Source organism: Arachis hypogaea, chromosome 15, assembly GCF_003086295.3.
Source record: "Arachis hypogaea cultivar Tifrunner chromosome 15, arahy.Tifrunner.gnm2.J5K5, whole genome shotgun sequence".
In the NCBI taxonomy this organism is placed as follows: domain Eukaryota; kingdom Viridiplantae; phylum Streptophyta; class Magnoliopsida; order Fabales; family Fabaceae; genus Arachis; species Arachis hypogaea.
In genome coordinates, this window is record NC_092050.1 from 152,272,537 (window position 1) to 152,298,580 (window position 26,044).

General features: G+C 30.2%; 2 protein-coding genes and 1 long non-coding RNA gene across 6 annotated transcripts; 1 reads left to right on the top strand and 2 right to left on the bottom strand.

Annotated features, from left to right (window-relative positions):
- Positions 1-8,904: 8,904 nt before the first annotated feature.
- Positions 8,905-11,942, bottom strand: LOC112751396 (ADP-ribosylation factor 1). Its single transcript, XM_025800522.3, has 7 exons — positions 11,788-11,942; positions 11,413-11,579; positions 10,720-10,790; positions 10,028-10,147; positions 9,609-9,727; positions 9,336-9,417; positions 8,905-9,145 (listed from the first exon to the last, which is right to left on the bottom strand). Exons 2-7 carry the CDS (start codon positions 11,558-11,560, stop codon positions 9,140-9,142), a joined length of 546 nt encoding a protein of 181 aa, XP_025656307.1. The 5' UTR covers positions 11,561-11,579; positions 11,788-11,942; the 3' UTR covers positions 8,905-9,139.
- Positions 11,943-12,820: 878 nt separating this feature from the next.
- LOC112747250 (polygalacturonase At1g48100-like) lies at positions 12,821-18,216 on the bottom strand. Its single transcript, XM_072218433.1, has 7 exons — positions 17,960-18,216; positions 16,458-16,589; positions 15,968-16,162; positions 15,483-15,524; positions 14,678-14,885; positions 14,045-14,235; positions 12,821-13,414 (listed from the first exon to the last, which is right to left on the bottom strand). The coding sequence occupies exons 1-7, from the start codon at positions 18,143-18,145 to the stop codon at positions 12,998-13,000; spliced, it is 1,371 nt and encodes a 456-aa protein (XP_072074534.1). The 5' UTR covers positions 18,146-18,216; the 3' UTR covers positions 12,821-12,997.
- A 4,363-nt stretch (positions 18,217-22,579) lies between these two features.
- Positions 22,580-26,044, top strand: LOC112751397 (uncharacterized). Of its 4 annotated transcripts, XR_003176379.3 has the most exons (6): positions 22,580-23,022; positions 23,411-23,578; positions 24,349-24,430; positions 24,565-24,627; positions 24,747-24,786; positions 25,721-26,044. It is a non-coding gene; the product is annotated as an uncharacterized lncRNA (long non-coding RNA). The 4 variants fall into 4 exon arrangements; XR_011873084.1 differs by having other exon boundaries at positions 24,565-24,786; XR_003176377.3 differs by lacking the exon at positions 25,721-26,044 and having other exon boundaries at positions 24,747-25,512.

Consider the following 26,044-nt stretch of genomic DNA (forward strand, 5'->3'; position numbering starts at 1 on the left):
AAATAAATAATAAAAAATATTAAAACTTAGAAGAGATTACGAGAACTATTGTCTTTCAGCAATTTTTATAAGTCTTCACCTAGTAGAGAAGAGAACTTAGAAACAGTTCAAATAAAGCAAGACATAAAGCAAGCAATTCACGCGAATGAAGAGAACACAGAAGTGCAGAATGCTACCTAAGAAGAGAACGTCATTCAAGCCACCTGTCAAAGAAAACGTCGTTGCCTACTGCAAAGAAAGTTGACGTTGTCGCTGGTGAATGAGAAGTTGGAATGCGAGCTTGACTGTTTGAGATCACGGAGAAAGAGCTAAGAGAAAGAATTGGAGAACTAGAGAGAGCTAAGAGCAAGATGAGAAAGAGTTGAAGAGAGGTAAAGAGAGAGGATGAATGAAGAGCGGTTAAAAACGAGCTGGAGCAAGATTAGTCGATCATGATCTCATGGAAGAGAGGCTAAGAGAGAGTTTGAACACTAGAGTAGTCGAGCAGAAAATGAATTAAATTGTAAAATCAGATCTGATCATTCGAAAGACAAGGACATAAACTCAGAAACCCTAATTTTAATTTTTATATTTTAACAATTTTATCTCAATACCCTTTTTATAATAAATAAATTGTTTGCTCGTTGGTCGGCCCATAGGATGAACGCAGATAGAATCGGATCGGAAATGACCAAAATTTCGGTCTGATCCGCACTAAAACCATCAGATCGGATCCAGTATCCATAATTTTTAAGCTTAGTCCGATCCAATATGCACATTTGTGGATTGGATCACATATCAGATATATCCGCAAAACATAGAAATATTTTAAAAAGCTTATTTTTATTAAAAAATATCAATAAAATCTTTTTCTCCACTCTTTTAAACATATTTACTCTTAAAATATTATTAAACATACTTTTTTAAATAATAAAATAAAATAATACAACACATGAAAATTATTAGTTGAAATAAAATATAAAAATATTTATTTATTTTTGCAGATTTATTTGTAGATATACGGATACTTAACTAAAATCCGTAATCCAATCCTATTAATGTGCGAATCGGATCAATATCCGTAATTTTCGAATTGGATTTAGATAACTACCGAAAAAATGCGGATCGAATCCGATTCATGAACATATCTAAACCCGCCAAAATGTGTTGTCAAAATCCGTAAAATACAGATTTGGCAAGTTCAAATTTTCTGCTCAACTCGCTTTTTTTTTTTTTTTGGAGTAATCCGATGAGTTAGACATATTTTTACATCTCTAATTTTGACATGTTGATCATTATGATTTTGTTTATGATGTTACGGATGATGATAAAATCTTCTACACTCACTCGTTAAAATACTACGTCTATAAAATTTTTTTTATATTGATCTTTATAAGACATATTTCATTTTTCTTTCTAATTGATGCATGTGGACTTTATATTCGCTGCTTCACTGCTTCAGAATTCAACAAATATTTATTTAGTGTGGTTTGCCTTAATGTTTATAATAGAGATAGTCGGATGAATATTTATATTCTCTTAAGAATAAAAGTACGTTTATTAACTGTTTTGTTGGTTATTATATTTTGCAAGTTGAAGTTCGCTGAAATAATTTTGTTGTCTAAATTAATTTGGATTAGTTGAGTGATCAATTTATTTATCTATTTAAGTAAATATTAGTAATTTAAATTCTATTTTATGTATATAACAATTTATTGACCAATAATAAATCTCTAAATAAAATTTAAATTTACGATAAATTAGTGTTTGATTTGTAAAAAAAAAATACAATTAAGAGTAAAGTATCGTTTTTGTCCCCAACGTTTGGGGTAAATCCTATTTGTGTCCCTAACGTTTAAATCGTCCTATTTGTATCCCTAACGTTTGTAAAAGTGATTCAATGTTATCCTGCTGGCAATTACACATCATGAACGCTTTAGTTTGAGTTTTAAAAATCTTTTTTTGAAGTTAGAATACAAATGTCTGGGATAGAATCGATGATCCACTCCGAAAAATAGCTCATCAAAAGTTGAAACTAATTCCTATAACATTTACATAATTCACTTTTCTAAGGAGATAATTGAATCTAAACACAAAGAGTGGGTATAATATTAAAATCAAACACATCCAAGTAATACCTAATTGAGAATGAATACATCCAAGTGAGAATAATTGAAAATATAATCTGATTTGTTAGTATAATTGATAGTAGGATAACATTGAATCACTTTTATAAACGTTAGGGATACAAATAGAACGATTTAAACGTTAGGGATACAAATAGGACTTACCCCAAACATTGGGGACAAAAACGATACTTTACTCTACAATTAACAACAAAAAATTTTTTTGTTGCCGTTATATTTTCAAGAAGAATGCTCTTAACGGCGTATTCGAGAAAACAACGACAAAACTGACAACACATTTAATCATGACTCATCTATAAAACTTCTTCCTCTTTTTAATTTCGTTTTGAAAATTTCTTTCATGTTTCATTCTATATATCACTTTAGGCCCCACGGGCCAATTATATTCATTTTTATATGTTCCTACGAAAATATACATTTTTAGTTTCTCCTCATTTAATTTTGAAAATTTCCTTCAATAATTGACCACTCCTTTTTTTTCTGAAGAAAAAGAATTCCGATGAATCAAAGTTTCAAACTATAAATTATTGTGTCTTTTTTTATTTTATAACAAATCATTTTCTCACAATTTGATATGAATGAAAGTAAAAGGCTAAAATGTTTGTAATATATCCACTCAAATTTATATCGAATTAAGTAGGAGCAATGCTATATGTTCAGGAATAATTTACATTTATTTTATGAAAATTTTGTACACAAAAATATATAATTTATATTTATATTTATCAAAATTTACATACATAAAATAAGATAATTTAAATTTATATTTTTTAAAAATTATATACATAAATTAATAAAATTTATTTATTAAAAAATTTAATATTTATACTAATCAACTAATGACCAATAATACTAAAAATTACTAACCTTAAAAATTTTTTATTTAGTAGTAGTAGACTAGTAGTTGTTGTAGTAGTAAGCAAGTTATAATAAAGAAAAAAAAAATTTTTTTTTTTGGTCCTTTTGTTAAACTGAGATTGACAATTGAATGACGAATGCTTTTTTGTTATCACATTAGCACGTACGCACATGATAAGTTCCATCACCCTCCATAATAATTTAGCTTAGCCTTTATTTAATCTTCCATTATTTAATATTTAATAGCAACCTTAACACAAGTTAAGGGAAAGTATAAGATATTCTTCTAGAAGTGTGGAAGGAAGTCCACAAAAATAATAATCTAATTAAAATAATTAAATGAAAAATGTGGCCACAATTGTTTATATAATTTATTAATCAATAATATAAGATCGTGTGTGGCTTTAAAGATGAGAAAAGTATAGTGGCCGTATATCAAATCATGATCCATGGTTTAGACTAAAATAAATATAATCTTTGATATTAATAGACCAATGCCTAACTTGAATCAAGTATTAGCCACTCATTATCTGATGAAATCAGTGTGTCTTCTTCCTTAAATTTTTCACAGCTATAAGCATCTCTTATTAGTTCAGACACCAAGTAAAGTTGCATAAAAGAATTACTACTTTGGGAAATCCATGTTTTGGGTTTTCATTTTGAGTGTACCTCTTCAAATTAATTAAATGATTCTATTTAACCCGTACTATTTCTCCCTAGCGCATGGGATTACCTATCTCATAAGTTATTATAATTAATTCCATCCTCATTTACACCCTAATTAAAAACTCAAATAATTAATTTTGGTAGTCGAGTGATCAACTCATTCACTTATCTATTTAAGTAGATATTAGAATTCTAATTCTACTTGTATATTAAGTAATCTATTGACTTTTGATAAACTTTTAAATCAAACTCAAATTTGTAGTGAATTAGCCTTTGACTTTTCAAATTAAGGAATATTGTAAAATATGGCTGTTGTCAAATGGGTTAGCCTGATTCATTTAGGTCCGATCCGTTTAAGTCCGCTTTATTCATGAGCCATAATTTTTTAGTTTTGACTGTTTATAGTCAGTTCGATGGGTTAAACGATCTAGTTTGTTTACTTTTTTATTTTATTTTTTGAAAATATTTTGACAAAAATATAACTTTTAGATCAAAAATCTTAAACAAACAATATTTTTAGTTGGTGAGTCAGATTTTTAGGTTGAATCGGAAAATATATCGGCTAAAAGTGCTACTATTTTTTTAAAAAAATGTAAAAAACAAATAAACAGTTTGCTCGTTTAGCCTACGAACTAACCCGTTTAATCTATCATTTTTTGGGTTAATCTGGTTCGATCCATTTAGCCCAAAATTTAAATGGACTTAATTTTAGAAATAAAATTTGCTAATTTAAATAGGTAAACGGACTGACCTCATAAATTTGGTCATTTCAACGCCCTACGTAAAATGTGAAAAATAATTAAAAACTCAATCAAAAGTTTATATAACAAAATTATTTGTTAAAAATACCCGTTTTGTTTATAAATTGATAGTGTAAATATTTTGTTATTCATATTATATATAGAAGATAAAAGTAAAAACTACTCAATAATTATTATATTAAAATTTGGAAATTACAAATATATATTGAAACAATTTATAACGTGGTATGTATTAAATAGTCTTTAAATCTAGGGTAATGATATATCAACAACCACCAACAACTACATCAACCAATTTTTTTTTTTAAAAGGAGAAATACACATACACATGTATTCTAGAATATACTATACTAAAACATACGCATTACTTCTTATTTTGTAATTGGTGATATAGTTGTTAATGACAGTTGTTATTGTAGTAGCATTTTTTGTAAAATTGATAGGTCTAGAATTGGATCATTATTATCCCCATTATTCTAAGAAAAAGTTGAATTTTCGACACAAGGTAATATAATTGTGTATTTTTCAATATCCACACTCCCAAGCTTGACGTTGAGATTTTTTTGGAGTTGCACTTTACCCCATTTTTATATGTATGGGTCCAAAATGTTCAAGTAATATATCAATTAAAAATGAATAGATTACAATATGGTTTCTAAAATAGATGAACCACCTTATTTATTTGTCATAGACTATAGTTTGAATTTATGAGTAGGAATGACAATTTAAATCGATTCAAGTTGACTTGTCTTGTCCTATTTTAAATAGTAGATTTCGTATGTATATGTATGTGTGTGTAATTTATATATAAATCTTACTTATTTTTATATATTATGTGTAGTTGTGAATAATTTAAGATTATCTTTGTACTTAATTTTATATCTGAAATACTTAATTATGTTTGAAATTTTATTGATTAGTTCAATTCAATTTGTTATAAATTTTTTTAAAGAGAAAAACTACAAATCAATTACAACTTCAAAACTTAAGATAATAAATTAATAAGTCTCTTATCTTATAAATTTGTCACTCTTCCTTATTTTTTTTAATGTGTGACTAATTTCATAAACTTCACACTTACAATATTAACAGACAAAAACTAAGATATCTGTGAATAATGAAACAAAAAATGAAATAATGTATGAGTATTTAGAATGGATATAGATATTTAAATATCTGTCACGTCTTACGATATTGTCGTCACTATTTATAGTTGTATATATATAAAAAAGTTATCAAGTACACTTTTAAATAGAGTGAAGTACAATTTTAACAAATTTTAAGAGCAATTTTTGTATTTTGTTTAATGTATAGGCATAAAATTATTCATATAATTCTATTTAATTAATTATTTCAGTTTTTGTAAAAGGTGATTTATGACGACACGAACATTGATTAAAAAATAATTAATTTAGATTGATTCAATATTCAATTTATTCGTCTATTTAAATAAATATTAAAGTTCAAATATTATACTGTGTATGTAGCAACATATTAATTAGAACCAAACTTTAAATAAAACTTCGATCCCCATAAATTATTCTTATCTGTCATGTTGAAGAATAGCAGGAGGAAAAACGTTAATTAAGAGACAATTCTTATGCTAGCACCTAGCAGTGCATAAGATTAAAGATATATTCTAACTTTGTATAATAAATAAATTCGGTACCATGATCTTGCATTGTGACTAATCAATCAATGTATAAAAATTATTCTAAAAGCAAGGGATTGTGTTATTGCATTGGTCCATAGATCGCGTAAGCTATTTAAGAAGTCTCTTTAGTGTATTGAGATTCCAAATCATTTAAGTATTAGAGTCCAAAAACATTGCTAAAGAGCCATAATGGGGTTCCTTTACTTGGAAATTCTTTAGTTCCCTTTCTAAATGTTAATTGGCATAAAAGATATATAACATGGGATTAGTGGCTAGAAAGACTTTGGAGGAGTGTGTCCCCATTATTATTATTAATTATTATTGTTGTTGTTGCTTGGGATCTTAATTATGTAGCTGCATTCACATGTGATAACAACTAATTAATGAAATTACAATTCACTAATTATATTTGGGCTTAAAACCTTTTAATTAGAGGCCCTTAATTCCCAACCACATACATATTTTGTGGCCAATAGAGTAAGATGTCATCACTGATTTTTTTTTTTCAAGTTTAAAGGACCATGATAGGTCCACATGCTTTGTAGTGATAGCACTAATTAGTGTTTCATAGTGTAGATTCATGTGTTTAGTTTAATTTATATATAGAATCAATTTTTTTTTTAAAAAAAAATCAGATATATACATACAGAAGATTTTATTTGAAATTATTTAAATTGAACTTTCTTCTCATTATTGAGAAGGGGATTATTCAAGACTATTTTTTATTTTAATTAAAAAGAAAAAAAAATACTTCAGCCAAAAAAAGTTCACTGATAAATTAAGATATTTGAATAGCATATATAACATAAATTTAAGGTTCAAATTCGATTTTTGATAGAACCGAAATCATATTTTGGGGCCACTAAGATGGGTTAAATTTTATTTCAATTTTGACTACAATTGCTTATCTTAATTTCCCTTCTTCTTATATTACATTACAAAACCGGTTGATGGTTCAAATACATCATTACTTTATAATTATTTATTTTCTAGGGATGTAAAATAATTAACAAAACAACTTTATTAGAATTAAGATTGAGTGAACTTAATTCGATTGACTCCAAAAGGTGGTTCAAGTGGTGAGAGTTATCTCACACTACTTATAAACTATTTTAAGATTATATATTTGAGAAATATGAATCTTTTAATATACTTTGTATACGAATGATCACTAGCTACTAAAATGCATAATATTGCATGCATAAAGTATATTAACAATAAGCTTAATTTAACTAACTTGAGTTGATCTAATTGTTAGTTCACTAATCCATTTAAACAAGTATTGGAGGTTCTGCCTTGTGCATGCAACAATTTATTGGTTAACGAAAAATTATTAAATAGAGTTCCGATTTGCGACGGATTAGTCATTGGTCTACCAGATTGAGGGATACCATAGATAAATAAAAAAAAAAAAAAAACAATAAGATTAGTTTTCTATTCGAAGTAATAGTAATCTTAAGGCTAAGGGGATATGAATGAAAAGTTAGGCACTCACGCTTGAAAATATTATGAAGTACTGTTTTGTAACAATAGGGAACAAGGGTTAGGAGAAAGAAATAAGTGGCGAAATGTGGACCTGGAAAACAAAGTATGTGTCCGTGGGGTAGGTCGAAACATAAGAATAGGAGCAAGTGAAAAACTAGGATTGATTTTTATGTAATTCTATTAGTGATGTAAATGTTGGATATTATATAGTTTTGTGAATCAGCTATGCTATTTAAACAATGGAAAATGATATTTTGACAATAGAGTTTTGTAATTTACTTCGACAAGTTCAGCCTAAGGCTTATCTTGTGTAAGTTTGTACGGTCGTCAAGATAAAAAATTTTATATGGGTTTGTGTAAATTTGAATGGAAGAGGCTCTATGAAATAATTTACAGACTTTTACTTATTAATATTACAAACTTTCTAAAGTAATGTGTTAAATGACTAACTTACATGCATGTTCGAATGACTAATGTTATAAAGTGAAATTGTAGTATCTGATTGCCAAAATAGCATTTTTTAAAAAAGAATAATTGAGACAATCGAGTGAATCTACTGCCTTCTTCCACAAAAGTAGTGAAAGAATCGCGATTGTCTCAATTATAACAGCTAACAGGAATTGTTTTTGCCACTCTCTTCCCTTATAATTGTTTGTTGTTAGCTCCTTTTTAAGTTTCAAATGAACATTTTCCAACTCATTTCCATGATTCCATCGTACACAGAGATGGAAAATGTTAGGAAACGAATACTTTTAATATATAAAAATGAGAAAATTAGTTAGTGTTAATTTAAATGTAAAACAAAAAAAAAAAGTGTTGATTAATACTGTCAACAGAAAATTTTTCTTTTAAAATATCAATTTTCAAGAGAGACATTTGATAATTATGCTATTTTCAAACAAGAGCACACCATAATACTGTCTTCCCCTTACCATCTCTTTCCGAGACGGATAATCATCCACCGTACTTTGATGAGAGAGATGGAGTATGGTTGGAGTATAAGGCGGCGTTGGCAAAGAAGGAAAAAAGAGAAGGAAAAGAAAGATGAACATACGTGGATGACTCAATTCAAGAGTGTGTTATGTTGGTAAGAGAGACGGGTTTTATATGAGATATTTGTCAATTTGTGAAGTATTGATACCCGAATGAAATGACAATTCATCTAATTGCTTTTGTTTATAAAAGTTATATAAAGAATGAAATTGCCACTCTAAGATAACATTGGATGCGACTCGGCTTTCTCTAATCTATGATGTTGACCCAATACGAGAGCATTTAAAGCATCCTATTTTTGGCCAGCAAAACAACAAGAACACAGAAATAAGCAACTGATAATCAAACTAACAAATGAAAAGACGATGAAAGGTGGTAGCCAAATGAGATTGCAAGTGTTCCAATTATAGCTAAAAGTATTAGCTAATTTAAGCAATCATACAAGGTACAAACCCAAGTTACAGAGTGAAGTGGATAATATTTCTAACAAAACATTCTGCTATTACATCCATTCACTTGAAAGGTAAACACCATCCTTCTCCAAGAACCGCCACACAAGCGTGGAATTACCAGACCACACCAAAATTTTTCAAGTCTCATGCCTACAAAAATTAACGGATAAGAGTAGCAGTCATCACTCATCATGTTATGAACTATCTATAAGAGAGTTTACTGCTAAAGCAATTACAGCACAAACTTCCAAGAGAATACCGAATAATTCTATTGATATATGCCGTTAACAAAAAATGCATCATGCTCTTAATAAGATTACACTATAGCAATGTGACTTACCTTGCTTGCGATGTTGTTGGAAAGCCAGTCCAAACCCTCATAGAGACCCTCTCCAGAGGTTGCACAAGTGCTCTGGATGTACCTGAAATGAATAATGTCATTGCATGAGAATGAGTAGTTTATAGCAAAATCTTAATTCTAAGACAACAGTTTGAGGGTTTGAGCTGAGTCAAACACCTTACACCGACAAAATAACAAAGATTGTAAGAATTGCAATTGTGACTCCTTGGAATTACACATTTGATTTAAATGGAAAATGTAAGATCTCAATACCAGTGGCGTTGGCGGAGTGAATGAAGTCCAAGCTTGTCAGTAATTTCAGCAGCATTCATTGCATTAGGAAGATCTTGTTTGTTGGCAAAAACAAGTAAAACAGCATCCCTCAGTTCATCCTGAAACAAAAACAACCAGATTCACACATCAATGTTATAAATTCCCCCAAAAAAATCATTTCCAGGACAAAGTTTAACAAGTGACAAAATATTCCGATAAAGAATGTCTGTTTTGTCTGTATATGTGTGTGACAAGCTTTAAAGGCCATAAAACCATATACCCCATTCCACATCAGTTGCAAGGGTTATAAAGGACAATTGGAAAAAATAGATAACAAAGGATAATGTTGAGTAAATAAATAGATAAAAAGGATAATATTGAGTAATGGCACCAAAACCATAGCTATCAAAACCATATACCTCATTCAACATCCGGTGCAACTCATCCCTTGCTTCAACTACTCGATCTCTGTCATTGCTATCAACCACAAAAATAAGACCCTGAGTGTTCTGGAAGTAGTGCCTCCACAATGGACGGATCTACAGACAGAAAATAATATTATTCAACAATCATATAATGCCTATCATGGTTAAAACTGTTCCAAATTGGTACTATAACACTAGGCAAACATTCCACAACCATAATTAATGTATAAAACTTGCTGGAAAGATAAATATTCACCATCAGCTGAAAAATGCATACATCATCTTAGTAGACTGATATGCTTAAGCAACGTGTGGAACTAAAGCAATCACAACATGAATGACCATGACGCACTCCCCTTCCATTTTGATTTTTATTCTTCACCTTGTCACTCAATAACAGTTACAGGCTTAAAACATGCAAATTACACATACCCATGCTTAAAACCCCAATACGCATTACCAAAATAATAAAGAAGCAATACACTTCCACCCAGACCAAACCTTGATAAGAAACAGAGAAACCAGCTTCAAATTGGCATAGAATCCTCAATTTTCTTCAACAATCAAACAGAGGCTCAAAGACGGTTTATGATTCCAAATCATAAACACATAACTTCAATAAGCTCTCTGCCACCAGAGGGAACTAAGAAGCCTAAATGGTAAGTAGACAAGGAAAGCCATTATACCTTGTCCTGACCACCAACATCCCACACAGTGAAGCTGATGTTCTTGTACTCCACGGTCTCAACATTAAATCCTGCAGAGAGAGAAAAGAAATGAGTCCCAATTACTTTAGGCTTATATATTTGAGCCTAACATTGGCAACCTTAGTTATCTACCAAGAGCAAATACTGCTTTAACAAACATAATACAACAATGTCTACCATAATGTTAATCAAACAGTTCATTTTTTTCCCCATACATCAGGAAAATGTAAATAATCTTTTGCAAATTTTAATCAGAAATCCACAGAGGCCAGATCTTTTATAAGGTACTTTAGCTTAAGCACATGTATTCATCTCAACTAATAAGTTTCCACTTTCATGCCAGATGGATGATGGATCTAGTATGAGACATAACTTATTCCTGCACAAGTATTGAATATTGATATAGCCTCCCCTAATGCTAAGCCTAACAATAATTCTCCTAACCTACTTCAAAATTCCACTCGAACAACAGCATGTGTTGTAATTTGTACAATATCCATGACCTATTTAATAGATGTGAGCAAGATTTTCAATTTGTAGAAATTTTATGATCATTTCTCTTAAAGCCCTAACTTTCTCTATCTATAACATTCGATGCAGAAACACACAAAGAACAACAACAAAGGCGGGATCGGCTACATAGATCAAACAACGTGAAAGGAGAATACTGACCAATGGTGGGGATAGTGGTGACGATCTCTCCGAGCTTGAGCTTGTAGAGGATTGTAGTCTTACCAGCGGCATCAAGACCAACCATCAGAATCCTCATCTCCTTCTTCGCGAAGAGCCTGCTGAACAGCTTCGTGAACGTCAACCCCATCCCTTCAAAGCTTCAATCACTGAAACTCAGATCAAAATCAAAATTTCACTCTCATCAAATCAACTAATTCCACATAGATCCATAAAAAAAGAATGGATCAGAAATTCAAATCGCTGTTTGTGCTTTTCTGTTTTAAATTATGATATGAATTTGAGTATAGATATGAGAAAGGAATAAAAGTAATTGAAAATCGGAGGAGGATCGATTGGATTTGGATTGTTAGTTACCTCTTCTCGTAGTCGAGGTTTTCGAAGGAGCTTTTGGCGTTGCAGAGAAGAGCGATTCGAGATACGGAAAAACACACAACGAGAAAGAGAGAGAATTTCTCTTTAAAACCGCTATTTAATTGAGTGAATCACAATTGCCCGAAATACGCCGTCGTATTGATTCTTTTTTTTTAATTTTCTTTTTGGATTAAGGGATTTTTTTTTTAATCTAAATTCTATTTAAGGTCTGCTATTAACCAATAAATCTCTACATTTTAAGGGTTTATTACTAGTCAATAAATCGCTACATGTACAACACAAAATTCGAACTTTCGACATTTAATTAAGAGAACGAATAAATTGACCACTCGACCAACTCAAATTTATTTATTCGATTCGAAGTATTGATTCTCTATCTCTCTTTCTTTTCCTTTTTTTTTTTTTATAAAAAGAAACGTTCGTATATGTTGTGTTATTTAACTAAAAATTCACAAAAATCTTTTCTTTGGGGTTGGGCCGGTTTGGTTTAAAAGTGAAAGGTCTATTATCCATGATATTCCTTTTTTGGGGAAAAAATTGGAGGAGTGAAAACTAAGGTGGAGAGTGAATTAAGCCTTTTCTATTTTTTGGTCAACAATTTTTATAATTTGATATCCACAAAATAGTTTTTAGAAAGAAATGAGGACTAGAAATTGTTTCTTTGTCAATGGACAATAAGAATTATTTGTGATACATAAAAATAAAGAAAGTTTTACGAGAGTATTTATTAAGGTGTCTAATATAAAGTATTTTATTGTATTTTTTATAAGAAATTTATTGAAAATCTAAAGTCTAAAGTTTACAATGGTTTAATAGTGTATTTATTACAAATAATATTAATAATAACTTCTAATTTAAACACCCTTAACAATTGTTTTAAAGGTACTTGTTGATAACTCCAGAGTAAGAAGATGCATATTATAAATACCACTATGTTAGATTTATATTAAAATTAACTATTAATATAGAATATATATTAAAAATAAATGAAACTATATATATATATATATATATATATATAAACCGTGTTAAAATTTATTCAACAGAGAAGTAACAAAGTATATATACCAAAAGAGCATAATACACAAAATTATTTAAAAATATGAATTTAAACTTGATGAAAATAAATGTAAAACCATTCTCATCGACTATCATCTTCACATAAAAACGAATCTTCATACGAGTAATTATTTTATAATAATTCTCTAAGAAAATTAAAACCCTTGCTGGTTAACATATGAATCCCCAATTTGAATGTGTTGCTACTCTGCTGTAGACAAGTAATTGGAGGTACCGTTTTGGTGTTCAATTTGCCAGATGCTTTCCAACAGAATGGAGCACTATCCTTAACCCCTTTACTAGGTTCCAAGCTTATGGTATCAAGTGTTAGGCCACTACAAGGTACGCTATCACTGCATGCAAAACGGACAGGTTCCTTTGTGTATGTTCCTTTGATATTAACATAGTTTATTGCTGATACTGCCACTGCTGACGTGGAATTCTTGCACTTGCTGTTGTCACAATAGTATTGATCAATTATTATAGGAGTCTCAGCATCGGAAACTTGGATGTTGGAAAACATTACATTTTTGCATGACCCAGATCCTCCCTGCATATATATGTATGTGGTTTTCATGCAACAAATTCGGTTAAATAATATACACTCAATTAACTAAGCTAGGGTATGTATGTAGGTACGTAGATTTTAGTATGAATGTGTTACAGTTATTACAGTGATTATATAAATATTATTAAAGAAAAGGACAAATAGGTCCTGACATTTTGCCCCGCAGATATTTTTGTCTCTGACTATTAAAAAATATTTTTAAGTTTCTGACCTTCACAAAATTTGGACGGATTAATTCCTTCATCCAAATGCCTCCGTCAGGGACTGATCCGTCCAAATGCTTCCATCAGGGATTGATCCGTCCAAATTTTGTGAAGGTCAGGAACTTAAAAGTATTTTTCAATGGTCAGGGAAAAAAATTTCCGCAAAGCAAAAAGTCAGGGACCTATTTGTCCTTTTTTCGTATTATTAAAATTAAAGTTATATTTCTTTTATATTTTAGTAATATTTTTAAGTAATATTTTTAAAAAAATATTATTTAATAATAAAAAAACATTATTTTAATTTTAATAATATTTTTTAAAATATCATGATTTTCGTAATATAGTCATTCTATAGTGAGCTATGTATATATGTACGTATATGGTAATTAATTAATTAATTAATAGATACCTGCCATGACTTGATTCTGACAGCAGTTAGGGAATTTTGGATATTAATATTTTGGACAGTGACATTTGAAACAAAGGCTTTGGTGTTATCCTTTCCTAGGCCTCCAATGCTGATACCATGACTTGGTCCACAATTGAGGTCTTGTATGAATATGTTGGAACATCCGGTTTGTATAGACACACAATCATCTCCTGAAATATAGTTAACTATATTGTAATAACACATTTAATTTATTATTAGGATCATGATGAAAAACTGAAAATTGAATATGCCTTTTCTAAAGTTCTTGTTATTGAGTACTTTAGAGAGTAAAATAATGCAGTTTTGAACTATGAAAAACAAAATAATTAATAATTTAAAATAAAAATAAAAATTATTATTTTTGAGATAAGAACCTAGATAAAAATATTTAGAATTATCCTCATCACGAAAAGATATAAAAGATGCTAGAGATTTTACCCAAATTTAAAAAAAAAAAATACATAAAAAAAATTAATTTTTAATTAGTCAATTTAAGATAAATAAATTAATTTAAAAACTTAGTTAATATTGGCCAAAAAAAATTGATTACCTAAAATTACTCAATTTTAAATAGTATATACACTTTAAAATATTTGAATGCATGAAAATTACCGCAAACAAGTGTACTGCTATGGAGGACCACATTCTGGGATTCTTGCAAGTGGATTCCATCTGTGTTGGGGCTATCAGCAGGTGATGAAATTTTGATATCAAAAACTTGAACATTTGTGCATGAATCAAACTTTAGATGCATTTGTTGACTATTCTGAATTGTTATGCCTGTCACTGTTACACCATCGCTTCCATAGAATCTAAGTGCCTGCATCCATGTGTTGAAAATAATAAATAGAAAGAAAGATAAATATAATAGATTAAATACAAACTTATTTATTGAGGACTAATTTATTGCGGATTTAAACTCTATTTAAGAGTTTATTATTGAAAAATAGGTTGTTATATGTACGAAATAGAATTGGAACTCTCAATTTTTTTAAGAATATTTGAATGAACTAATCACTCTATCAGCCTAAATTAATTTAAAAATAAGAGAATAATATAAAAAATGCAATGAACTTCTATAATAATAACCTCATAACTAACCCCAATTAAAATAAGAAAAAATTTAGGGGCCAGCAATTTTGTTGAATTCTGGCCAGTATATAACCAGCAAAAAAAAATGAGTCATTGAATAAAATCTCACACCATTAAAACTATTATTAATAGTTATTTAATAGTTACAAATCACAAAAGTTGCTGGTCCTAGCATTCCTCGTAATACTTGCAACAAACTCTATAATAATATATATACTCTAGCTGCCTCCGTTATTATTATATATAAAGAAATAGAAGACATACATTATGAGGATTTTTGTTCCATTAAAAAAAAAAGGTTCATTATTGTAAGTGCAATACTTACCGTTGGTTTAGTGCTTGGTAATTTTCCACTGCTTGGAAGCACCTATTTGACATAATTGTGCGATTATTAATATAATATTCACTAAAAAGTACTAAAACTGAAAGAAAGATAAAGACATTTTAAAAGGAGGGGAGTTATTATTATTATAAAAATAAAAAAACTTATTTCTAGAAATCAATTAAAGAACTCATATTTATATTATTACTCTATATGTGAAGTAATAATTTGAACAAGGATATATGACAGGGTTTTTCTTCTTTTAATTTTTTACACATTAACCATTGACATATTATTATATTTAGGGTGGATTTGTTTTTAACTATTAAAAAATGTGATTTTACAACTTGGTTCCAATATATAGTTGAAACCCTTTTTTTCTCTTGAATTTTGATTAGTTTATAAATTTATACAAATATATAAAAAATGTATATGTTTTTTAGTAAAAATAAAAACAGAAAACACAAAAATGCTAAGATATTATTTACCGAAAAAGGAGATGTGGTTGATTCTTCTACGGATGAATCATCATCATTATTATTATTCCACCAAACTGAACCTTGACCATCAATGACACCTTTACCCTTTATTGTAATCTTATTAAGCTTTGTGAACTCAATCCATTTCAAGCTCCCTGAGCCCCAAGATTTAGGGTCTGTGGGCGCAATGATTTTCCCATCCAACTTCATTATTTTTTTATTAGAAAAAAAAGAAAGAAATATTATTAAATATGCATGGGTTACATATATGATAAAATTAATACAAGGATTTAAACAATGTGTTCGCATGCAGTTGTCTTCATATGAAGTTGATAGTTAAAAATTATTAGACTGTAATTTAGTCAAATTTGCCAATTATTTAACGGTTTTTAATTAAATATCAACTTGATAAAGACAACTGCATATAAGTTTTCACCTTGAACATTTGTAACAACAGAAAAAAGTAATAAATTAAGTCATCATCATCATCAATCATCACCTGAAAAACAATGTTTTGTCTACAATTAGGGCCTGCAAAGGATATTGGTTTGATCAAGAACACTTTGCCAGAAGGAACAACCATTGTTGAGGAATCTATCTTGCAAGCTGCTTCCCATGCATCTTCAAAGGCCTTTTTTTTTTTGGAGTGGTAATAATACCAAGTTGATTGATAGTTAATAGAATAACTATGCCACACTTAATATATGGTTTATAATATATGAGAAGTTTTATTTGTAAATTAAACAAAATTTAGTATTTAAACAATATAATTTTAACCCGTTGACTGATGCTATTATTAGTCTAATCAGGCATTGATGATGATTCAATTCTCCTCTTGAGTATGAAAAAGTTTTAAAATTTCAGATCAATTGTGTTTTAAATCAAGAGACTTATAAGATAACAAGAAATTAGTCATTATGTTTAATTAACATTGAAATATTTTTGTAACTAACCATAAATTAAAAAATAATTTTATTTTAGAGGATTGATAACAAATATATGTTATAATACATACAATAGAACATTATATAATTAAAGATTTAGCTAATATATGTCTTAAATACACAAGTTAAAGTTGTTAACAATAAAAAATTTTAAATATTTTATTTTAATACATACACAATAAATATATTAAAAATTTAAACTTTATATTATATTTTTTTATTATAAAGACTTTTTTAATTATATTAGTAATTTTATCATGTGTAACTAAATCTTGTAATTAGTTCTATTTAATCAATGAGACTTTTTTGCAATTTTTTAAATAATTTGTTCTGCAAAATTTTAGTAGTGATGGCAAACATATATGATTAAGGATATGTTTTGCATGAATATATTTATAATTTGAAATTATAATTATATACATGTACTAGGAAAGACAAACTAGAACTATATATGAAAAGATATTAATCTAAAAAAATACAATAGTTCTCCCTTTAATTTTTAACATGTTTAAAATATTTTTTTACATATATTCTTAATGATTATTCAATTATTTATTATCTTCAATTATTTACAAACGGATAGAATATTTTAATATTACGGCGGTAATCGCTAAAAACTACCATAAAAATTTTAATTTTCACGCGTTAAAAAATGACAATTCCTAAATGACTGGTATAGTAGTCCATTTTGCGACGATTTTAGTTTAAAACCACCGTAAAATTCTAAAAAAAAAAAGTCGCTAATTCTTCTCTCCCTTGTATTATAATACTAATAGCATTAAATATTTTTTTGTAACCAAAACAATCGCTACAAATTAAACAAGACCAGGTATTACAATAGAAATGTCGGTTAACTTTATAATAAAGAATATTAATAGATAGAAAAATTTTTTTCTCAAACAAGTATTGAAAAAGGTTTATTAATAATTTTATTAAATTTCATTTATTAAATTTCATTTATTAAGCCGTCATAAAAAATATTTTTATTCTAAAAACTCATGAAATTTAATGAGGAACATATAATAACATTCGATACAAAAATAATTTTATTAATTACCTTAGTGTCATCTGCATGAGCATCACCTTTGGCACCATAGTCTAAGACATTAAAAGTGGTAGGATCAGAGTTGTTAGGTGCAGCTGATGAATGTTCATCACTACAGCTTGAAGAAAAGGCTGAAAACACTATTGTTGCAATAATAATCAACGCAAAGTTGAATTGGTTCACAACCGGCCACTTCATTTTTTAAATATATAGATATATAATTATATACAGAACAACGAATATTTTGTGTGTGTGTGTATGTTTTTCATATATTCAGAAGAAGGAAATTGATGCTGTATTTATAAGGAAATGGAACTTGATTGCATGCATGCAACATACAATAGGAAGAGGGATGTCCAATTATTGATGCTATTTTTTCTATTCGTTATTATATTTATTTTTTCTCTATTTTAAATTGACATAACACTATATATATATATCAAGTGGTGGTTTAGTTGACAACTCACGACTTAGAAGTTAGAATACTTGATATAATTGTTTTGTCGATTTTTTTGCAAATCGAAGGTAGTTCGATATCTAATGGTCTGAGAGCGAAACTTACTCCTCTTTTGTAGGTACAAATTTTCTATAAGTGCATCAAAGTGTCTTCAATTAGACGAGTAACGAAATAAAAGTAAATTAAAATTTGTAAAAGGATAAAAGAAGTGAAAAACAAAGCATTCGAAAATTAAATTGACTGAAATCGAAAAGGGTTGCGTTGAAATTTAAAAAAAAAACAGTAAAGGTGTCTTCGACCGGGTCAAAGGACTTTAAGCATGAAAATTAAAGAGAATGGAATATAAAGTGGATTCGAAAAGTAAAAATTGAACAAGTAAAATAAATGTTGCTAGAAACATAAATGTGCTTAAAAGATAAATTTGCTTGAAATGTAAATGGAAAGTAAAAACATGTGGAAGGAACCCTACAGAAATTTGACTCGAAGCAGACTCAGAAAGTCTCTCGGATGCGAGTGTGTGTAAGTAATTTCTGAAAGAAAGTTCCAACCCTCATTTCCTATAACTTTCTAATATTTATAACCTACTTCTATAACCGATCATTAATGGCATGATGATGTCTCGTATGCACACTCTCTGATAACCGTTTATACTCTCTTACTAATAAACGTTACCCATAAATTCATCACATGGTGAAAACCTTCAACTTCTCGCCATAACATAACTGTCCGATCGAGTTCCTATTCGATTCCTCAACTGAATTCTCATTCAATTTACAAAGGTGACTAAATCGAATACATGCAAAATAACTTCCAATAAATACCTGCACACGTGTCATTTTTTATTCTCACCCTAATCCTTCTTTCGAAATTTTGAATCAGCTTGTCCTAGTCAAAAACATTTTTCGACTAACAATAATAAACAAATTTTTATAAGTTGATTTACAATGGACTCATGCATATTTATCACCTTTTCCTCTTTTTTATAATTATTTTACCTAGCTCTTTATAAAGCTATTATTTTTTAAATTTTTTATTTCTTACCTCTTTATTATTTAATCACATTATTTAAATTTTTTAAATTGGTTACTAACTTATAATGTTTAGATAGTGCTAACAACTCCTAATATATAACTATTGGAATAATGGTCTTATAATATCCTAAAGGGATAAGTACTTTTTTCGTCCCCAAGGTCTGGGGTCAAAATCGATTTCGTCCCTAGCCTTTTTTTTTTTGTTAAAATCATCCTCAACGTTTAAAAACGATTTAAAATCGTCCTTTTCTATTTTTTTTGGACCAAATTACCCTTAACTATTAATAAAAATTAAAAAAAAATCCACCCTCACCCCCCCACCCCCATCAGATCTCTTCGTTTCTCTCCTCCCCCCCCCACACACAATTTTCCTTTCCTCCTACACCCACCCTCCATCACCCCCAACCCGCAGCCGCCTCGTGTCCAGACCCACGCCGCCGCCCCCGCGTCCAGCCCCACGCCGCCGCCCCGCGTCCAGCCCCTCGTCGCCGCCCCGCGTCCAGCCCCCGCCGCCCCTGTTTTTCTGTTTTTGCTTTCTGCCTTCTGCTGCTTCTTATTCTTTTCTTCTTCTTCTGTGATTTTTGATGAAATTTGTTGTTGTTGATGAAATTTGTTGTTGGTAAAATTTAAACTTCTAAATTTTTGATGAAATTTGTTGTTGTTGATGAAATCTGATGATGTTGATGATGATGATGATGATGATGACCGAGTGGAGTGAGGGGTGGGAGGAGGGAGTTACGGTGAGGGGGGTGAGGGGGTACGGTGAGGGTGGGGGGTGAGGTGAGGGGGTGAGGGGTGGGGGGTGAGGTGAGGGGGGTTACGGTGAGGGTGGGGGATGAGGTGAGGGGGGTGAGGGGGAGGCAGTGAGGGGTGGGGGGTGAGGTGAGGCGGTGAGGGGAGGCAGTGAGGAGTGGAGGGTGAGAGTGAGGGGTGAGGTGGGGGGGTTACGGTGAGGGTGGGGGATGAGGTGAGGGGGTGAGGGGGAGGCAGTGAGGGGTGGGGGGTGAGGTGAGGCGGTGAGGGGAGGCAGTGAGGAGTGGAGGGTGAGGGGTGGTGAGGAATGAGGGGGTGGGGGGTGGGGGTTACCGGAAGGGTGAGAGAGTGGTGGTGGTGGTGGTGAAGAGGTGGAGAATGATGATGATGAGGGTAATTTGGTCCAAAAAAATAGAAAAGGACGATTTTAAAGCGTTTTTAAACGTTGAGGATGATTTTAACAAAAAAAAAAAGGCTAGGGACGAAATCGATTTTGACCCCAGACCTTGGGGACGAAAAAAGTACTTATCCCTATCCTAAACTATAACAATCAATATTTGAATATAATACTAACTTTTTTTTTTCAAATTCTAATTAATTGAAACATATACTTATCATCAATGATGTGATTTGCAAAAAAATAAATAATAAATATTTTTTAAACTATTTTTTGTTGATCTAGTAGATAGTTCACTAATTTGCAGAACAAATATTAAGAGTTTGAATTTTGCCTTTTGCATGTAACAATCAATTGACGATAAATTTTTAAATAGAGTTTAAACGATATGTGACGAATCTAAAAAATACTATGAAAAATTTAAAAAAAAAAAAAAAACTATTTTTTATTTTATTTTATTTTAAGTGAATAAAAAATCCTAACAGTACTACTAATCCGTGACCGAGACATTACGTTCACGCCGGCATGCACTTACTAGTTACTATAATAATCTTTTCGTTGACCAACAATATAATCATCAACTTAATTTGTCACTTGCTAAGGCTGCTGATTTTTTTTTTCAATTTTGTTTTTTTTATTAATTGAGTACGTAAAGGCTACTGATGAATTCAGTTATTAACTTATTACGAGGTTATTATTGTTACTTGGCTTCAAAGTTTTATCGTACACACTAAATATTAATAATGATGATGCCTAATATCTCTCGGTATACACGTAATAAACAATCGATTTCAACCCCTTTTGTACTGAATTTTCAATGACATCAAGTCTATAACGATTACCACAACATAGTTTTATAAGTATGGATTTAATTTGTATATATGCTTTAGTAGAAAAGAATTATATACACAAGCAAGTAGTTACAACTTATTAGAGATATCCTATATATAATTAGTTTAATATTTTAAAATAAATCATTTTATGACATAACTCACAATTACAAAGGCTAGAGTTAATAAGGGAAAACAAATACTGGCAATAAGAATAAAAGGATCTTTCTGAATTTCAATTTTGAAGCAAAGCAAATATTTAATTTATTACAAAAATTTAATCCTTTAATTATGTAACAAAAAATCATTTTATAAAACATAAAGTTATTAACGAAATAATCACTATTATAATAAATAAAACAAATTAAATTTATAATAAATTAGATTTAACTGTCTTTAATAGGCCAAAGTAGAATATGACAGTTCCTAAATTAATAAAATAAATCCCAAGTTATTAATTTGAATTAGATTTCTTAAAAATCTTTTAACCGCATTAGCCATGGATTTTTAGTGATGGAAATTTAGATTTTCGTTACTAATTTTTAGGAAAACACAGCATTTGGGCACCAACTAATTAGCGACTGGTTTTTAAAATAGATTTGTCGCTACTACAAATATTACAAAACATCGTTTGAGTTTGGCAGTTTAGTATCAAATATGTCGCTAACTAGATGGCTTTAAAGCTTCCACCATATGGCATTATATGATATAGCAACAGTTTTTGTGGTTAACACTTTATTCGTAGCTAAAATTTTTCATTTTTTTCATTACTACTTGGTCTAAATTTGTCGCTAATTACCAACTGAAAAAATCGGTCACTGAATTCATCAGTAATCCTAAAGATTCTATTTGTAATGTAACAAATATGTAGAGAAATTTTTTTGTCACAAAAGACTTTATGATTATAAAAGGTAATCTAATAGCTAGTGATGAGATTTAGTAAAAATATTATTGATCAATCATGTAAATATTAATTAAAAGAGTAAATATTTAAAATAGTTTCTTTCGTATCACTACAAGAGATGTGACAGATAGCAACGGCCAATTCAAGGCGGTTAGTGAAAGCGCTATTATCTGCCAGTTTTGTGGCTATTTGATCGCAGTTTGGCGACAGCGTTAAAAAGAGCAGCTATACTCCCAATTTGTCGGCGGTTGGAATAAGAGCCGATGCATGCTAAATCTACTTGCTTTTAACTTTACCCTCATGGTTCGACCAGTTTCTTCTCTCTCAATTAAGATTCTGTTTTTTCTCTTTCAGAAGCTCCCATCACCATCTTTGTTTCTCCTCCTTAAGTCCTCTTGCATTGTTCGTGGCCATATTTTCCTCTACTGTCTTATGAACCTTTGTTACTGTCAGCCTTGTTACATGCACCTTTATCCTATTTTCCCCCTTCAAAAAAAAGCCCCCAAACCCTGCTAATCATAACCCTCCTTTCCCGAGCTTCATCAATGCTGCTTCTGCAATCTGTGACAACATGCTCCTCTATTTCATCTCTTCAACCATATCTGAGCGCCATCTCCTCATACGTTGTGTGTGGTTCGAATTTGCCACTATTTTCTTTGACCTCTGTCCCTGTCACCCTCGTCGCCTCCACCACGCATCACAGGTTCTTCCTTTTCCTTATGTGAGCTAAACTTATTCCGGAGGCTAAGCTAAACTGTGATTTAGAAAATTAAACAAAGTAGAAGAAAATAGAAGAGACACTCTCTGCTTTGAGGTCTTTGATGTATTCTTATTCTCCCCTTCTTGATGCTATAGTTTCCCCTTCCAAATATTATCACTATGTTCCCTATTTTTTTTAATTCAATTCATTTCCATTTTAGATCGAAGATTTTGCCTTCAATTTAATTAAATATTATTTTATTGAGAACAGTTTAAATAGAATTTGGATTTTGTTTCTATAATTTGAAAGTTCCATTTAGCATTGTGTGGCAATTTCATCCCTGTCATGGGATGAACTTAGATTATTCTGTGATTGAAGCTCTTTATCTCAGCATTTGTGTGATTTTACTCGAACACAAAAGGGACAAAGGCGTGAAACACACCTTCGTGCGCAAATCCTTGCTGCTGTTCCTTTCCGCCCATCGTACCAGCTGCATTGTGCTTTCCGTTGCCGGTGGCCATGGGTCCATCGTCGATCAGCTTCTTTGTTTATATTACTAGTATGTACAAAACCCCTCTTTCAGTTTTATTTTGTTTTCTTTTTGGATTTATAATTCAAATTGGTCTACATTAATCCTTTTCTTCTTGATTTGGCATCAATTTACTGTTTTGTTTTGTGTTAGTGATAGGAACTTCGCATACCAATAGTTATTTATTTATATATATAAAATGAAACTGTGAGTGAAATCAGAATTTAGATCCTTTCCTTTTTGTTGATTAAACTACTCAGGCCAATGTTCTTTATGCTCTATCTTCTACATTGAAGTCTGTGCTTCTTCACATATCTATGATCTATCTATCTATTTGTATGCTAATGTGATAGTGATTCGAAAAAAAGCGACATCGATCCATGGCCATTTTTAGTTTTGGATTATGAAGCTATCCTTACAATTGGGTATAGTGACTAATGTTTTTAATTGAATTAAGATGAAGTAATCATCCCATATGAGGTAGGGTTTTGAAGAGATTTTCAAAAACCATTCTTAATGAAAGAAAAGAAATATTAAACTAATTAGTCTTCAGTATCAACTAGAAAGCTAATGATAATAATTTAGTCTGTGAGACTGCAAAGAAACTATAATTTGAAAATGTGCAGGTTAAAGTTGTATGATAGTATGGTTGATCTTTGGCTGGAATGAAATATAATCTCTAGCTTATTGACAAACTTTATTTTTGGAGAGTGTAATTGTTAGATGCTTTTACTTGTGGGTAGAATTCTGAACTGACAATTCCCAATTTATGCTCTGTATTATTGTTCGACGATTGTCAGAATCCTGGAATTGTTGCCCCTGCCACAAATTTAAGGCTTCCACCTCTGAAGCCAGAACCCGCTGATTACAATTATGGCTTTGGTGCGACTATGATATACCTCTTGATTCATCAACGATTTGTATTTAGGTTCTTGAATTCCTGCTTCATTTATATGTGTATTTTGTGTATTGTTTCTAGGATTGATTGTTTTTTTGTGAATCTATTTCAAATTTAGGATATGAAAAAGAAGGAGAAGAAACTCCAATCTAAGGAGGCTGAATTAAGAAGACGGGAACAGGTATATACCTAGATGTTTGATGGTTTTACTTAGTTTGGAGTTTCCATGATGGGTAACCATAACCTGATAACATGGGAACTAGCGTGCATCTTATTTCATTTGATGTATCAAAAATATAGGAACTGAGAAGAAAAGAAGAAACAGTTGCATGAGCTCAAGGTATACGTTTTCTTTATGGCACCATTTTTGGAAGACTTTAATGTTTGCTAATTTGGATTAAATTACTGGAATAAGCAACTATGAGGCATCTTGTATTTAATGTTTTGGCTTGTGTTTGCTTGTTTTGTAAACTTAGTGATGAATTTTTTGGTAATGGATTAAATTCCATGTTTTATCCTTTTTAAAAACTCCATGTTTCTTTTGCTATTCAAATTTTGTGCTTCATGTATTAGATTCTGTTTTGCAACCGGAATTGTTATTGAGGAGAAAAATTGGCCACCTTTTTTTCTATTATCCGTCATGATATTGCTAATGAAATTTCAATCATCTTCAAAGACTGCAATACGTTGCATTTACTACGTTGTTAGGTATGTTACTCCTCTCTTTCTCTCCCTCTCTGCCAGAGTATTTGAAGGTGTTTTATGCATATTTATTATTATTATTATTTTTCTTGTTACTCATTTCCATTCTTTAAGAAGATTCTGTTCTAGGGATTTTTTTGTATGTAAAATTTAATGAAAATGAAAGAAATATTTTTTGCACCCAAAGAAAAGGGGGAATTCTTTTAAAGTTGTTGTCCTTAGCTATTACTTTACATCTTTTGCTGGCAACATAGAACATTTTATTCTTTTACCCCCAAAATCTTTTGAAATTAATGATTTATAATAAATAAAAAAAAACAAAGTGGAGAGGTTAGGTACTGATAAGCTAGTTTTATGAGCAATCAAAATCATTAACATGTCAGGCTTGAACAAATATTTTCTCCCTCCTTTAAGTAAAATAATGGCTTGATAAGACATGGTTTACTGTAGAATGTATCTGTAATATATATTATTATATTTATTCATATGTCATGTTATATCATTCATTTCACCATGAAGTTGTAAGGATAATATGTAATCCAAGACCATTCATAAAAAGTGATATTTTTCAGGATTAGCCTTGTGCCTAACATGGAACATTGTAGCTATCACTGCAACTTGGATTAAGGGTGAAGGTCAGTTTAGAGATATAAAATAAGAATATTTCTTAGTACTGAAAAGCTAGAATGAAAATTCTAACATTTCCAAATTCCATGCGCGTGGAACTTGGCCTTTTCTATTCTTTTGTAGGTGTAAAAATATGATTTCTTGTTATTATCTATTTCATAGCAGGGTTCTTGGATCTAATAGAATTTTCTTAGCATAGTAATTTTGTATTGTTCAATATTTTTAGAGTAAATAATTTACAAATAAATATTTTTTTAGTTAATGTTTTG